Source organism: Hydra vulgaris, chromosome 06 (assembly GCF_038396675.1).
Source record: "Hydra vulgaris chromosome 06, alternate assembly HydraT2T_AEP".
NCBI classification, from domain to species: Eukaryota; Metazoa; Cnidaria; class Hydrozoa; order Anthoathecata; family Hydridae; genus Hydra; species Hydra vulgaris.
This window is the reverse complement of record NC_088925.1, coordinates 50249968-50268739: the sequence shown is the minus strand read 5'-3', so window position 1 is coordinate 50268739 and position 18772 is coordinate 50249968. Positions and strand designations below refer to the sequence as shown.

General features: G+C 25.4%; 1 protein-coding gene across 1 annotated transcript in view; it reads right to left on the bottom strand.

The window, feature by feature from the left end:
• Positions 1-18772, bottom strand: part of LOC100212671 (U4/U6.U5 tri-snRNP-associated protein 1) — a 60175-nt gene that overhangs the window by 37728 nt on the left and 3675 nt on the right. The window contains exons 3-11 of the mRNA XM_065800399.1: positions 12428-12486; positions 11035-11114; positions 10757-10812; positions 5457-5565; positions 3458-3535; positions 3297-3359; positions 2048-2143; positions 1639-1716; positions 1478-1550 (exon numbers count right to left, since the gene is read on the bottom strand). Of these exons, the coding sequence (XP_065656471.1) occupies positions 1478-1550; positions 1639-1716; positions 2048-2143; positions 3297-3359; positions 3458-3535; positions 5457-5565; positions 10757-10812; positions 11035-11114; positions 12428-12486 (692 nt within the window). The remainder of the gene's footprint in view (positions 1-1477; positions 1551-1638; positions 1717-2047; positions 2144-3296; positions 3360-3457; positions 3536-5456; positions 5566-10756; positions 10813-11034; positions 11115-12427; positions 12487-18772) is intronic.

Below are 18772 nucleotides of genomic sequence, written 5' to 3'. Positions count from 1 at the left end.
ATAATCAAGATCCACGTTTTTTGCTTTCAACTGCATATTAGCAGGTTGCTCAACAACTGTATGGCTGATACACAACTCTTTTTATTATCCATTTGATGATCATAAAAGTTCTCTGTCTTTATTTTTATATTTTTGTTGAGGATATCAAACACTATAAGAAAATCCTTTGTAAATTTTCTCTTCAAACATGTTTTATAGGCATACACAAGTTTATTCAACTTCTTTGTGATGCCAGCTCTGGATATTGATGGCAAGCTAAATTATGTATTCCAGAGCTGCTTAAAATCTTTTGCTATTATTTGCATAACAGCAAATAATAGCGAAAGATTTTGAATATAGAATATACTAAAATAGAAATTGATTAAAATGACTTTATTTCTAATTTACCAATAATAATTAAGTTAATTTTATACTATACAAACTGTTAACTTCTGCTAATTTAAAAATATATAATATCATACAAACTCTCCAATAATTCTAATAAGTAATTTGTCTGATTTCTCTAAAGTAAATTTATTTGACCTAACAAATTATTAGAAACAAATTATTAAAAACAATTATTTTTTATTAACTTGTTCTTAAAATACAGTTACTTGTGTTATAGAAAAGGTTTAATGAGAAAACAAAAAATAGCATCACACTAGTATATAGTAGTATCATCAGCAAAAACTTTAGAGGTAAGATTATTAGGAAAATTGTTAATATAGATTTATTAATACAGAAAAAAAAATAAAACATTACAATATCCCAGAAGCCTGAAATGAAGAATAATGTTATCCATTGAATACTGCAACTAAAAAGGAATAATCCAATAACTTTAAAAACTTACCCAGATACACCCTATAAAGATACACCCTTACGAAGATGATCCAGAAACACCCAGATACAGTCTTACGAAGATAACCATATGGGCAGACTCTATTAAAAGCCTTTGATATGCTAGGAGCAATATTTCTTGCCTCACCGCTTCCATCTAATGCACCATCGAACATTTATGTCATAATGGTTAACAAGTCAGCAGTAGAATAGATACTATCATTTAGTAGTAGAGTAGATACTATCATTTTCTGTTATCTAAAGCACTTCTTATATTTCAAGCATTTTCTCACTATTTTAAATGTTTCAGATTTTTCAGATCTTTTTTTTGTGTTTAACCACCACAAGTAAAAAAGTAAAAACTTTTTTACTTAAAATAGTTAATAATAAATAACTCATTCATAGGTTCAATTAGAGATTTAATTAAGGTGGTGCTGAGTTTAATAAAAAACGTCTTGAAACTGTTATTTGTTCTATAACAATGTTTCATCTGTTATTTAAACTCTAATATGTTAATCTTAATCTGTTTTGTTACTGTCATTCATAAGGATTAGCTTTAACCCTATAAAAAAATCTTATATAAAATAAGATAAAATAAAAAGATCCTACAAAAAACTTAAATCACTTTTAAAAACTAAAACAATTGTAATAGTTAACAAACCTAGTCTAAAAGACTCTTGCTTTGCTCCACTTATTTCATCGTCATATTTATCAAGCACACCTTTTATTTTTAACTAAAAATTAAATATTCTAATTTGTTACCATTATACTTTATAAATATTTTTAAATATCATAAAACAAAAATTAAATAAAAACAATTACCAATCCTGTGTCATCGTCTACTTCATCATAAGCTTTGTAACCAGGTTTATGCGTACGATTATAAACATTTTTCTTAGCCTTAAGTAAACAAAAGCTAATTCAATTTTTACTTATTTAACATGGCCTAACAGCTTGTTAAAGTGTCTAGAGTTTTATAATATCTATAACCTTATAAGCTTATCTTTCACCCAAGTTAAAAATAAAACATAAGTTATAAATGAAACTTTCACAAGTTGCAAATAAAACAAAGACTAGTTACATAACTATCTAATATCTGATTTTTTTATGACATACCCTTGAAATAATTTCTAATATTTATTTACATAAATTTTTGTATTCAAATAAAATTATTAACATAATAAAACCGTTTTTTAGCTGGTTTTACAAGCTTTCACTAATTAAAGACAACCTTTTCTTCTTCTTGAATATTGATGTTCATTAAAACATCTTCATTGTCTTCATCTAGGATTCCTTTATCTTTTAAAGTAAGTACAACTTCCCCATCCTATAATAGAAACTTTATTTAAAATAAAAAGTTTTTTTTTAAAAAGAAATTCTTAAAAAATAATGACTTAAATCAATATCATCACAATATATTATCAACTATAGCATCGACTATAAAATCAACTATAACATCAATTGCTACAACAACTGCTGCATCAACTATAAAACTAAATGCTACAATCATATTACTTCACACCTTGACTAACAATAATCAATATTGAAAATGTCATCATTGTTTATTAAAAAGTTGTTATCAAATGACAAAATCTATTAAAAAACCTTAAAATGAAAATAATATAGGACTCTCTGTTTAGAAACTTTCTAAAATTTATTCATTATGATTAAGGTATTGATTTTAATGTCATACTTTTTTTCTCATATATGTTACAATTTGCTTTTTTTGTCAATTTATTGATGGAGAATAAAATTCATAAAGGAAAAAAGCAGCTTTATATTTCTTTAAATCTTGCACATGAATAAATCAATAAAGAGTAAAACGCTGCATTAAATAAAATAATAACTCAAGTCATAATACGCACTTACTTAAACAGATTTTGATTGGCACTGCTTTAATATATTAAGCACACTTAAAAAAAAGAACTTTAAACTTCAACTTAGACAGTTTTTCAGATTTTTTTAAAAAATTTTTCCAAGGAAATGCCTTTCATATGTATTTGTATCTATATCACCATTTACATTTTTTATGCATAGCTAAATCTGCATTGATATTTTGATACTTCTTTGTGTAGACAGACTTCGTGCAGTGGCATTATTTGTGTTTTGGAATTTTGGAGAGGGTTGTAAAAATAATTTAAGGAAAAAAAAAAAAAAAAGAGAAGCATCCTCAGCTGTAGTAGCCTCTGTAGCCTTAAGTGACTACAATTTAAAAAATTAATTATTATTATTATACATTTTTTTTCATTATTTAATCTATTTCGAATAAACACACACAAACTATTTTTTCTATATATAAAAAATTGAAAAACTACATTTCCTTTTAAAAAACAAACCAGAAAATTTTAAAAATTAGAAAAAACTATTGTGAAAAATACTTCTAGCTACACAATATATTTTAACATATTTTAACAATTATATGAAGTAGTCCACTAACCTGGAATTAAATTTAATAATTAAAAGAAGATTAAAAGACCAACCTGGAATGCCTTTCCTTTATGTTCAACTTTGAGACCTTTTAAATCTTTTGATGTATACGATTGCTAAAATAAATTTAGAAATCAAAATCATGGATGAAATAAAAATTGAAATTAAATAAATAAAATGTAAAATATATAAATAAAGTGTTAAATCTTCCAACCTTATTTTTATTGCCTACAACATCTTCAACTATATCAGACACTCCGAATTCCTCATCTAGCTCTTCCAGCATTTGGGCCTAAACCAATGCAAAAATTAGTTCAATGAAAACTTGCCAATCAAAAAAATTTGACAAAAAATTATCAATAATTAAAGCAAAAAATAGTTATTTGCATTAACTTTTTCGTATTTAATTTTTTTATAAATAGCATGAATTAAATCCCAACAAACTTGGATGCTCTTTATTGTTTCCATGGATATTGCATATTGTCTTAACAACAAAAATAATTACCTTGCTTAACAAATTAATAAATTAAAACAAAAATGTAAAAAAATAAAATCTGAAAATAAAATTGAACAGTAATTTAAAACAAAGATTTTGCTTTTTGTTGTGTTATTTTCTTACTCTTGGTTCCATTATAAACCTATATAAATTTTTTATTCAACTTAATTTAACTATATAATTCAACTATATAATTTAACTTAAACTGTAATCTTTAGATAAGTTCTTCTAATGATGCTTTCTTCCTTGTTCAAAGTCCAAAATTGCATAGTAAACTTAGCTTTGACCTGCATTAACTGCCAACCTTCTGCTTATCCCATTGTTGTAAGATTACTAATACTATTTTTATTAGTACCATTATAACCATGCTCATCTCTTGGTGAACCTATTGTTGAACCTATCCAAATGTGTTTTTGTGTGAAAAATTTCTGCAATTTTACTTTTACTACAATTTCATGCTCAAAAAGCTTCTTGATTTTCTTGCTTTTTAACTTTCTTTTTTAAATAAGGAACAAACTTTTTTACTTTGTTTAGGTGGTTATCTAGCAGAAAAAAATTATATTTAATAATTATTTTTCAACATAAATAAATATAATTTCTATATGTTGAAAAATAATATTTTATTTTTCAACATAAAGAAATTATATTTATATTAAAACTAATATTTTTTTAATGCCGAATCAGCAAAAATATTCTTAAAACAAAGAGTTCTAGCTATCTGTAGATTAGTTTTGTATGAACTCTAGTGTGCATGCACTGCAAAATGGTGAACTTTGGTGTGATATGATTGGTGCATAATATGTACAAAAGCAGTATAAGAACCAGTAAAAATAATTATTTTTAAATCCATAAAGGCAGGTATACATATTTGGGGAATTGAAAAAAGAGTAAAATTTAACAAAAACCAGCCCATAATTCCTAAAATACTTCAAAAATTAATTTGATTCTGGTTCACATACTAACTTACGTACAGATGAACAAACCCTGAAAAACAAACCCATTCAAAAATGAGAAATAGAAGCTGAGATATGTATGTTTTAAGTATGAAAAATTATAAACAGTAAAAACCAAAAAAAATATTTTCAAAATATTCCTTTAGAATAACTTCCTCTTTCGTAGTATTTTTCTTTTCGAGTTTAGTTAAAATTTTTAGCCCCAAATAACCAACAAGTATTGTTGCTAAAGACGTTGCTAAGGGAAAACTTAATAGATGTCTTTGAAAGAGTAAATTTTAGAAAAATTTAATTAAAAATTATATATTTTCTAAAAGAGCAAAAAATTTCTTTTTTAAACTAATAACAAAATATTCACTTTTTTTTTTAAATTTAGAATTTTTTTACTAGACGACCACCTTAAATGAAAACTACATTTTTATTACAACTACAAGTTTCATGCTAAATTAAATCATAAAATTATAATTTTTCTTGGAAAAAAAATCTGGCGAGGAAACACTCATCATTTGGGTTATGGCTATTTAATAGCAATTTGTTTTTGTGACAATATATTTGGATACTAGCATACATCATAGTAGCGTTGGATTTTTTGTTAAATAATTCTTTTGTATTTTTACACAACAAAATTATTTGTTTTTTTTAATAGAAAGTTAAAATAAAAAATGAATATATAAAATTATTATTATTATTATTACTATTATTATTGTTATTATTGTTATTATTATTATTATTATTATTATATATATATAATAGTTAAAACTTACCCTTTTTTCAGCCATTACTTTTTCTTTTTCTAAGATTCGAGATTTAGCTACCCATGCAGCAGCACTGTCAATAACAGGATCATCATCTTCAGCTATTCCTCGCACCTTTCTAAATAAATATAAAACATAAATAAATCTGCTTTTACATCATATTAAATAAGATATCTGAACATGTTGAGAAATGAATTGATGGTTTTACAAAAATTAAAACATCTAAATGTAACAAAATTATACAAAATTGCATAATTTATTATGTAATACTATACAATATATTACAGTTAAACATTATAATTATAATTATAATTACAGTTATACATTATAATTATATCTTATACATAAATATATATTATATTAATATAGCAAATATTCAAATTTAATGACTATTTTTCAACCTTAACTTTAGAATGTCACCTAAAAACATTACATTTAAACTAGTGAAAAAAAAAATGTATATATCTAAAATAAATTTCCCTTTTTCTTGTTAGAGTGATGCTGAAAAGCATACATTTTCTAATTTTTGCAGCATTTTTTTTCAAAAAGCCGTCCCTTTTCCTGTTTTTTTAGTAGTACATTAATTGTAAATTTTTTTCTTTTTTAAAAAACCACAAAAATAATATTTTTCATGAGCAAACATTTATATTTCATGTTTTTCATTTTACTTTTTATAACTTTCTTTTTTTCATTTTTTTATTTTTATTTTTATGTGAAGTGTGCATACATCAACTAATACAGTTAAAAACGATGTGGAGTGCGCATACATCAACAGATATAGCCATAGGTGCATCCATATATTGACTGAAATAGCTATAAGCACAATAGCGTATATACACTAAGCAAAACGATAAAGCAAAATATTACAAAATACATTAAATTTATTATGAAAATTAGTTTATAAACTAATTTTCATAGTAAATCGAAGCAAGGAGTTTACAACATCAGCCAACATTTAACAAAATTTGAATGTAATTCAATTTTTTCTTCAAAAAACTGTTTTTTCAGTGCATCAAAATTTTAAGACATTTAAGAAAAAAACAATGTAAAATTTTTTTTTTAAATTATGTAAAATCTTTTTAAAAAAATGATGTGTCAAAAAAATGGTGAAAGTGGGTACTTTTGACATTTTTTTGAATCATACAACTTTCTTAAGTATGAGATATTAATTGTATACCACGCAGATGTGATGAATGATTTCAATTCAACAAGTGAATTATAAAATTTACCACCTTCAAACACTATATGTGACCACTGTTCCCAAGCATTCTTAATAATATTTAGGTCTGGAAACCTAGCTGGCTATTTAAAAGTTTTAATTTCACTGTTTGTTAAAAGAATCCTTAACTTAGCTGTATGAACGTTAATAACAGATGCTTTAGGTTGTAAAAATTTTTGAACAAATAAAAGTTTTTAGCCTTAATTTTTTCATCAACAAACTGAATTTCTGATTTACCATGATACACAATCACACACCAAACACTTACATCAGCACCACCCATCTAGCGCTATTTCTATACTACTGGTTCTTTACACAAATCATGAAAATAGTTTCATCTATTTGTTCCATCAAGTAAACTCCTTTTTTGTCAGAAAATACTACTTGTTACAACTCTTCTTTCCATGTTATGTGGTCCTTTGCAAAATATATTCGATTTATGTGTTTATGTTTTGTTGTCAATGATGGTTTTCGCTGAAATTTTTTGTGTCACAAGTGAAAAGCATGAATAACTTACTAAACTTCATGTAAATTAGCAGTCACACTTGTTTCTGCAGCAACTTAATGTGCTGTTATTGAAGAATTTGAGGCTTGTCTCAACAACTTTTGCACATTCCCAAGACAAGCCTCATCATGCTTGCCTAATTTTCAATGCATTGCCAGCACTTTATTTACTGACCACATTACAGCTGCGTCAAATGGCTTAAGCCATGTAACTAATGGAATGAACAATTTTCTTGTTAGAGAAAAGTTAGAAAGTTAGTTACTTTATTTAATCTGTAGTCAGCTATGCAGCATAACCATTTTAAATAATGAATCTGTTATATTATGCTCAATAAAAAAGCCTAAATTAAATTTTTGACAATTCATAACAGTTAAATAATCATCTGTGATTTAATAATGATCAAATAAACACTCATAATTGCTCACAGCTGCAGTATGTTTAGTGTAAAAATGTCATAAAACTGTCACATTAAAAAACATATTTTTTTTAAATGAAAATTTAGGTAAGTTAAAAATCAATTTTTTTAATTGTCATTATTAATGCATGGCTTAAGCACTATCATATAAACCAAAACTCTCTGTCAATGTATGTACATCTTGTTGCACCTATAGCTGTATCCATCAATAAAGGTACACTTAGAAGCACCTATGGCTATTCTGTTCTATATATGTAGACTTTGCTGCAAGTGAAAATAGTGTAAAAAAGTAAAAAAATTAAAAAAAAAAATTTTTAATTTAAATATAAAAAAAAAACTGCTTATAAAGAAATTAGTTTAAAGTAGATTAGTTGTTAAAGTTATTTTTGTAGTTTTTTAAAACTGAAAAAATATTATTTTAGTATATATAAATATTATGTATAAATTATATATAAATATATTATACATAAATATTTAGCCTTGGAATTAGAAAAATAAAGTCAGCAATAAATTGCCGACCTCAAACTGTTAGAGGTTGGCATCAGGTCAGCAAAATAAATTTTGACACAAAAAGCTTACCATAAAACATAGAAACAAGGATGGTGATTTTTTGCCAACCCAAACACTTTTAGGTTGGCAGTTAGGTAGACATTGGTGAATGCTGACCCTAAATCTGAGGGCTGAATATTTGAATGTACAAATATCATTTTATTATAGAAAAATAGTATTTCGGTATATGTAACAGGATTTATCCCCCGCACAAACAAATTTGTAAATAATGAATGATTTAAAATCAACAGGAAGGTGATCTTTAGATGAAAAAAACTTGGTCACTTTTAGCGAAGTGATACCAGTCTTACAGCAGGCTTGGTCGGGAATCACACTCTATTCCTGACCATGCAAGTTATATTTAGTTGTGACAACTTGGCCACAGCTTTTTAGATGTTTTGAGAACATTTAAATTTATGTATGTTTCTATATGTCCAAAACTTTTTTGATATGCCATAAAATTTTATTTGTAAATAATCTTTTGTAATCAAATGTTTTTATATTAGCAAAGCGCTTTTAAACTCAGCTATGTTTTATAAAAAGAAAATTTTTAATTTTATTTTTTAAATTATATAAAGTTGAGTAACTTTTATTAAAAACTTTAATAAATAATCATATAAATAATAATATAGATTAGTTTTATTCCTTAAATACAAGTCTTTTAAAAATGTTTGTACAATCAATTTTATAAAAATAAGACTTTCAACAACAACTGCGTTTTCATTAAAATTTAAAAAATAATAACTATCAAAGTTAATAAAACTAATAATCAAATAAACATACAGGAACTTACAGGCGACTGAAAATAATCATAAATATATACAATGTGAATAATGAGTGGATGAACACCGCGCCAGAGATTTACCGTCCATACAGAACAAAAACATACAAGTCAAACAAAAGGTCATTTAATATTTTTATAATAACGCAACAATTTAATTATTTCTTTGGTTTATCTTACTTAACAAGAATTGTTTTAAATATTTTAAACTTATATTATATATTGCAAACTACGCAAAGCATGAAATGGTTATATAAAAATATATTTACTTCTTTATTTATCATATAATTAAACTACCGTTAGTTTTATTAGAATCTTGTTGAAATAAAATATAAATACTTAAATAAAGAATTATATTATACGCTTTGATGAATTGAATAACTTATGTTTCTTTACTAAACAATCATTAATAGTAAGTTGTTACTTTTTATAACTTTTTATGTCGCTTAATTTTATTAAAAAAATATAAAAGAAAGAAGTTCAGAAATAATTTATTCTAAACGTAATCTTGTTTTAGTAAAGTTTTTTTCTTCATTAAGAAATCATTCCTTTTTTTAGTTGATTTTTTAGCAGTTGTCTCCCATCAATTTAAGTTTTTTTTGCGCTTTTTGAAATGTTCTTAAAGCATCTAAAAAGCCATGGCAATTATGTTGCAACTAAATATTATATGCATGATCAGATTCAGAGTGCGACTGCACCCGCTTTCCGACCAAGCTTGTTCAGTACCAGACTTACAATGCCTCTGAATAAATTCATTTAACTTTGCTTTGTTAGTTCAGATATTTTGTCAATACAGGGGAGTTTAAAATAGCAAGAGTTTGTTAGGTCTTCAGACGGTAATGGAAAATAATTTTAAAATTATTATACATACATACATACATACATACATACATACATACATACATACATACATACATACATACATACATACATACATACATACATACATACATACATACATACACACACATACATACATACATTGATGGGTTATTTCTAAAACATTTTATGTCCAAATTTGGGCAATGTTGAAATGTCAATCTCTGTGCCCTCTACAATCTACCAAATTATAGGGAGTGGAGGATATATCCATTTTAAGTTATTCAATAATAACCAAATGTAAATATTTGAATTTGTATACAAGTTTAAACTTTTAAAATCATTTTTCTCACAACTGTGTAAAATGGGCATACAATGTTTTAGAATTAACCCATCTATATACATATATATATATATATATATATATATATATATATATATATATATATATATATATATATATATATATATATATATATTTATATCAACTATTGCTTGTTTAGATAAGCATTTGCTCCCTAGTTTTGCTTATCTTTATAGCATACGACATTTTCAAAAAAAGTAGGAAAGAAACGAAGAATAATGACATAAAAGATTGCTGCCCCATTCCAAACCCTCAGTCAATGTAGCAGTACTCCACTGCGAGTCAGGTTATTTGTCAGTCGGCGTATTTACTGAAGCCCCCGGCAGCAGGCTTTTTTCATTTTAGTGTGATGTCAGAGTGCTCATCTAAACTAGCAATTTAAGTTTTATATATATATATTAAAGTTAATACAATTACTTATAATAACAACTATAACATACAATTATAATTATATTCTATATATCTAAAATTTTTATGAGCTGATAATGTTGGTGACATCATCAGCTTGTTATTATTTGTATTAAGAAAATTTGATTTGATTTGTTTTTTATTATTATCTTATAATTTTATAAAAATTAGATAAGAATAATTTATAATAATTATTCAAATAATTATAATACTAGAATAAATAAACTGCCAAATTTAATAAAGTTATACAGTAGTTTTTGATTGATCTTGCGCTTCTCTCGAATTGCTTCCATTTTATCGCGAATCTACATTTAAACAATATAAATATAGACAAACATACTATTACTTAAATTTCAAAATAAAAATAGATGCAATTTTTAATTTTATAATGTTTTATTATCTAATTGTTGTTTTTTAGTTTTTTTAAATATTATTAGCTTATTTAATAAAACTTATAAATTCAAACTTATTATTAATAACAATTAGGAGCTGTTAAGCAATTTTTCAAAAAGTTAAAAAAAAAAAACCTTTTCTGAGCTTTGTTGGACACTAATGTTTCCAGCAGGTTTGTGCACATCTTCTCTATCTTCGTATGACTTCTCTTCAACTAAGCGAATTTGAATTTAATATGACATTTGTGAAGAAGTTTAAATGACATAATAACGCTAATTATAAACCTCATAAAAACAATTAAAAAAACTTTATTTCTAAACTTACATATTTATTAAACAAATAATTTAACATATAAAATAATATAAATTAATTAAATATTTTTCTATTTTACACATTTTATTTGGTCAACTTTTGAAATAGGTCTGATTAAATTATTTAAACAACTGAATCAACTTTTTATGAGCAGTCAAATTTTAAAAGTATTATTGCTGTTATTTTGAAAAGCATTCAATTTAAAAATATTCATGTAGAGATTTTATATAAAATGAACTTTCATTTAAAATTTCTTTAAAAAAGTTCAAAGAAGAGCAACTCATACAAGGAACCTCTCTCACATCTGAGTTGTGAATCACAATTTAAAAAGTTTAACATTACAGTGCTAGAAACTCAACAGTTATGAGGAAATTAAATTAAATGTTTCAAATATATCATTGGGGTAATCCTAATTAACTGGTGTACCACTTCAAAAATAAAAATAAAACCAGCTGAAAAGTTAAGAAATCAAACTGAAAATAGAAAAAATCAGACTAAGTAAATTTAGATTTGAAAATAATAAAAGAAAGCTGTTCATTAAGAAAAACCATTATTCTTAACAGAATATCTGCTACATGGAACTTTCTTCCAAAACTTATTGTGTTCTCTACCTTGGTAAATTTGTTGAAGGAACGTTTAGATAAAAACATCTCAATAGCTGATATATAGTGTGCTTATTAATCTCTCATAAGAATAGAAAAAACAAAAAAATTTATATTAAAGACATTATATTTAATTTAATTGCTATTTGTTGTTCTTTCAGCAACATTACAATAATACTGTAATATATAGTTACTATTATATTTGCCACCATGAACAAACTAAATCATTTTTCTGAACATGTAAAACTTATTTAGAATAAAACTTAACAGGAAAAAATTGATTCAATTTCTAAAATCGTTTGTTATTGTTTGTGATATTTAAAATTTTCAAAATTATTTGTTTAAAATTTTAAAATATTTTTTATTTACTTTCTTAGTTTGTTTTGATTTTTAAATGTGTTATTTTGATAATAAATCCTATTATGATTTTGATAACCTTAAAATGAAAATTTAAAGAAAACCTAAAAAATTAAAGTTTAAACCACTAACTTAAAAAAACTATATTTTTACTTTTTAAAAATTTCCAAGAAATAACATAAGCTTAGTTTATTAAATAGGAGACATATAATCTAAGTGTTAAAAACTTGATTATTGCAGGGAAAAAAAAAACAACCTGTTGAAGAACTTGAACCGACTTGAAGTGGTTTTAATCCAAGCTTTGCTCTCAGTTTGCTAAAAAAAAAAATAACATTAACATCAAAATTAAGAAAATTTAAAAGTTATATTTATATATACTTTTATATTTAAAAAATTTATTAAAATTTTTTAAACATTAAAAAAATTTAGTCATATTTGAAATCAACTTTAATTGTGGTTACAAAACATGTGACAGTTGTGGCAGTTGTAAAAATAAAACTGTTTTAATTTTCTTTATTTCATAATCTTTTATCTTTTTTTAATCCACCCTAATTTTGATTACTTTGAATCCATCCTATCACTATCATTGAATCCATCCTATCACTTGATCACTTAATCACTTGCATCCATTGATCACTTGCTTTTAAATACTTTTTACATTCCAAATATAATGAATTTCATCTAGTAAATTTAATAATATAATTTGAAAGTTTTGACTTTCCATATTTAATTTTATTCTTATGAAATTTACAACTAAACAAATTATTTAATAAGAAACTTTGTGAATCTTAAATATAATAAGAAAATTTAAATTCAGGACTCCTTTTTTATTTTTTATCAGCCTTACGTTTGGATTAAAGATATTTTTATTTAAAAAAATAACTTTTTATGCATACATGCATTATTTAAATTAGTCTGGGAAGTAAACCAGGGATAAAGACCCACTCTTGCATTTTGAGGTGGCATGGAGATTTCATAGTTCTGTCTTACACACAATTTACTCCAAATTTTGAGTATTATTGATTACATTTTACGAAATGTAAAATCACATGTTTTGTTCAGAAAAAAAAAGTGATGAAAAAATAAGTTATAACTAAATCATTTTACTAAATTTATATAATCGATGTGTTTAAAAAAAAAAACCTTGATATTTTTCGCAGAACTTGTAATTATTATTAATTTAAGAAATGGTTACTGCTAAAAAAAAATTGTTTTTCTTGTAATTATTTTGTTAAAGTTTACAAAAAACATAACAGTAATTCATAACAACAATATAATTAACATTTTTATTTCTGAAAAGACATCAACAACAATTGAAGCAGGAATTACATATTGGATATTTAATTATTATTATAGTCAGGAATTACTAGAAAGTAAAAAAAGTTAGGAGTGTTAGTAAAGAGTTAAAAGAGATAACTAAAGAGATAATAGAGTTGAACGAAATAACTTAAGAGATAAAAGAGTTAATTAAAGAGATAACTAAAGGGATAAAAGAGTTAAAGAGAGTTAAAGTGCAAAAAAACAGTTGACAAAAAATATATGAAAAAACAGTTAACTGTGCGAGTCAGGAAACAATGATGGTGGAAGAGAATTCCAAAGCATTGATGTTTTAGAAAAAAAACTAAGCAATTAAAAGTTTTTGGGACATAAAGGAACAGTTTTAGTAAAAAGATGTGAAACTGCTGAATTACACATCATTGAATGACAGACAAACAAAACTATGATTTGATGAAACAAGAGGTCAAACCTTGCTTAAACAGCTACGCTAGCTCGACAGCTAAAGTATGTACAACAACATTTTTAATGCATTTTTGGACCTAGCCAGAAGAAAAAAAAAGCATCATTAATAAAATCAGCCCAAATATAAATAAATTCATAGAAGTCAAGTAAGAAAATGGCTGACACAATAAAAAGATACAAACTTTACAATAGATTAGATATATAGTTTCTATGAGAGGTCAGCAGTAAAAAATAATTTAAGTAAACATAAAGTAGAAGACGAGGAAAGAGTGTTGCCATTCAATAATATATTTATATCAGTTTTAAAGTTAGCAAGAATAAAATAGTTCAAACTTTTTTTTATTATTTCCTTTTATCTGGACACAACATGGTAGTAGTGTAGTATAAACTAGGGATGTGGAGTCCCAAAAATGACTCCGGATTTGAAAGTCACAAAAAGTTTATTTCTTTCTAGTTTTTGGTATCCAGGAGCTTTAAAAATATAAGAAAGCTTACGCGCTACTAATGGGGAAAAAATCAAGACTTATAGGTCAGAAAAACAATCAATTTTTGAACCTCAGGTATAATGGTGGCAAGGACTCCCGGACTCCAGGACTCCGGGCTTAAAAACAATAAGTTCCAAGTCAATTAAATATCAAAACTTTTTTTCTTATAGCAGGTCTTATATTAATTATAGCATTAATTCACCAACATGTTTAGAGCTTCTGGACACCAGAGACCATAAAAATATAAAGTTATAAAGCCGGAGTCCTTTTGGAAATCCGCATCCCTGGTATAAACACAATATAATTAATGTGTTAATGATGAAGTGATAGAGCCTTCAGATCATAAATAACATTCACATTCAATCCCTGCTACACCCTAGATAGTACCAATCTCCACTAGCACATTCCTTAAATGTTTTAAAGTTTTAGAGTTGACAGAGACAATAATTAAAAAAAAAAAGAGTGGTCAACTGTAAACCTCATCAACTGTAGTGGTCACACATACCTTTAGGGAGGTGGTAACAGTATTATAAAAAAGTAATTTGGTTATGCTTTGAATACTGTTAATGGAACATTTAGATCTAATTAAGGTAATAATTAAGGTAATAATTGATTATTTTATTATTTATATATATTTATATATAATAAGCGTTGTACTACACTTAATACCAAAAAGTCACCAATTCGACAGTAACATTAAAATGGTGACCTGGTGTTAGTCTACACAAAAATTAAAAAATATTTTATTTCAAGTGACTGTTACAATTAAAAAAACTATAATTTTCTAAAATTTATTCTTTGCATATTTATGCAATAAAAATGATATTAAAATTGACCTTAACTTGTGCTCAGTTTTTTCTGGTTCTTTTTTAGGTAGTTGAGATCATGCTATTATCTCACTAAAACTTTAAACTTTTACTTCTTTTACATCAGATTTGCCTTACCATTCTCTTACTGCTACCTTACACTTGACAGGGTTTCAGTTTGCGAAGGTCCTTTTGTTTATCAGCTAATAAATTACATTTTCTTCAAATTGCAAAATCATCTGGATTCAAAAAAGCATGGAAGCTAATATTACTTTTTGACAGCTTAAAGTCAAGTATAAACCCATGGTTTTCTCCTTCTTCTAGTGTTGCAATGTCTAACTGTAATAATTTTTAAACTCATCTCTTGAAGCTAATGACAAAACTCCTTCTGTCATCCCAAAGAAACAGGTAATCCAGATATTTAAGTCACCCCTACTTCTAAAGTTATTTCCAACTTAACTTTTTTACTTGTGGTCCAAATAACATTCTTGTCACAGACTTACAAAAGTCTTTAAAGACTTAGTTTGTTCTTGTTCAGTCCTGTTCTCTAAAACTTCATTACTCTCTAAACAAATTAAAATGTGCTTGACTTAATCTTGTTTTTTTTCCTGCTAGAAAATGGCATCTGTGGTACCAATTTTTAAAAACTTTGGAGATTGTTCAGACCTCTCTAATTATTGTCTAATCAGTCTTCTTACCATTATTTGTAGAATCTTTGAAAATTTATTAAACAAACTAATATCTTATAATATTATAATGATATAATATTAACTTATAATAACTTCTTATATCTCAACTTGAGATATTTAAAGTTTTCTCAATGACAATTAACATGGATTTCAATCTTCTTGCTCAACAGCTGACTTGTTAAAGGTTAAATGACTTTTTAACTGTTATAACATAAATAATATAAACATTAGATGAAAGCTGAGAGGCAAGGACTATTGTGCTTGATATATCAAAAGTTTTCAATAAATTGTAGCATGCTGGTCTTCTTTAAAAGCCCTCTTTATTTAGTTTATCTGGATAACTCTCTTTTAATAGTAGGAACCACAAGTAATTTTTTAATTGTAAGGAACCACAAAGTTTCATCCTAGATCCTGGGTTGTTCTTTAGTTATATTAATGATCAAATTAATTTTTAATCTTTAAAGCTTTTTTTTTTTGCTGATGACACAACTATATACCTTGATGACACAACCATATACCTTGATGACAGAACTATATATCCTGACAAAAAGTCATCACTTTTTGATCATTTAGAACATGTACTTGCAGTGGCTGGTGAACTTTAACCCAATATTTTCTAAATTGATGATTGGCAACTTTTTTGATTATCATTCACTACTGATCTCTCATAGAAACCACATATCAAACCCATAACAAAGTTAGCATCTGCTAAGGTTGCATTTCTTTGTTGTGCTTGTCATAATCTTACACCTGATTCCATTCTCACCTTTATAAATCTCTTATTTGTTTCTGTATGGAATACTGTTACCATATTTAGGCTTGTTCTTCTAATGAGGCTCTTTCACATTTAGAAGAACCAGCCAAAATTTGACAACAGTAAGTTTTAAGACCTAAAAATGCATTGCAAATGTTGTTAGACAAGCTTTTGCTGCCAAACTTGAGCCTCTTTCCCATTGAGCCTCTTTTCCATTGTAAAGTTGCCTCACTGTCTTTTTTCTATAAACACTACCAGCTTAAGTGAGTAGCTTCTTAAGTGAGCTATTACCACTTACTCAATTAAAACTCAATTTGGCTCAACATTGAGCAAAATCCATTTATTGTAACTATTCCTTCATGCTTAAAAAATCTTTATTTAGCCTTTTCGATAAACTTGTCTTCTCCATAACAGGGTTACCACTATTAAAACTGAGGCTAAAAATAAGGACTTTAAGGAGAATTAAGGATATATTTTCCCAATTTATAAGGAGATTTGGTTGCGAACACCAATTTTTTCAAGGAAAAAATAAAGAGAATTAAGGAGAAAATGATTACTTTAAAAACAGAATCGTTCTTTTTTTAATAAACATTATTTGAAAAGTTCATTTTTCTTTTTAACAAGCTTCTTTTTTTCAACATAAAGCTTTTCAAGAGACTCTAGTTTTTCAAAGGCAGCTCTTTTTAATGCATTAGATTTTGATATGTCAGCTTTAATGTCATCTAATTACAAAGAGAATCATTAAAAAATAACATTTCATTTAGTATTATATGAACTAAAAATTAGTAAAAGAAAAACAAGGACAGCCTAATTTCAAATTTCAAAACTTGACCTAAAATATATGTAAAACCACTAGATTAAAAAATATTATACTTTAAGTCTTTGATTTCCATGGACAAAGTGGCCAGCCACTTTGTACATGGAAATCAAAAAAAAAAAAAAAAAATCTAAAAAATGATTTTTAAACCAAAAAAAATAATTAAACATTTTAATTAAAAAAAAGATTAGCTAAAAGTTAAGGATATATTTCTAATAATATATAAGAACAATTTAAAAAAAAAATACAGCAATAAACTATTTTATTATTTTGTAGAACCATATTTCTCTTGTAATCATTGATTTACTCTCTTTGACATTGAATTTACAAGACTTGATATATTGTTGATATCTGATATTGTTGTTTTCTCCTTTAAATATATCGATTGAGGGAAGAAGGCATTATCAATATTCTAAAATTTCAATATATCTTTCAAAATTAACTCGACCTTCAAATAATCAATAGCATACAACTCCTGTATAATTTATGCAGGCTTAATTGCTAACATGTGCTACTACTTTGCTTGGTTCGCTTTAATGTAAAATCGAATATGCAATATTTAACTTTTTTTTCAATATATATATATATATATATATATATATATATATATTAGGGTGCATCACAAAACAATAATTTAAAAAAATTGATTTTGTCTGACACGTAATTTTGTTTTATATATTAAAAACAATGACTTTCAAAAATTTTAGAATAAGAAATATTTTTAGAGGTCCCCCAACACCCTTGAATATTTGACCGGTCCCTAATATTTAAAAAATATATAGTTTTTCAAAAGTAGGTCATGTTGGGTCTAAAATTAAAAATAATCATCATTTAAAAAAAAAAAACATTTAATATTTCACTGCTATGAAAACTACAAAAAATGCACCTTTTTCATTTCTCCTTTAAAATGTCATATTTATTGCAATAAAATCTAATGTGAATTTCTTTAAATAAAATAATGAATATTTTTGAAATTTTTATAAAATTTCGCTTAATTTGAAACCCAACATGACCTACTTTTAAACAACTATTTTTTTGAAATCATTAGGGACCAGTCAAATATTCAAGGGTGTTTGGGAACCTTTAAAAAAATTGAAAGTCAGTGTTTTTTTAATATATAGAACACAATTAGGTGTCAGACAAATATATATATATATATATATATATATATATATATATATATATATATATATATATATATATATATATATATATATATACATATATATATATATATATTTTTATATATTTATATTTTTTTTTTTTTTTTTTTTTGTTAAGTAATTAACCTCCCCAGAAATTAAGGAGAG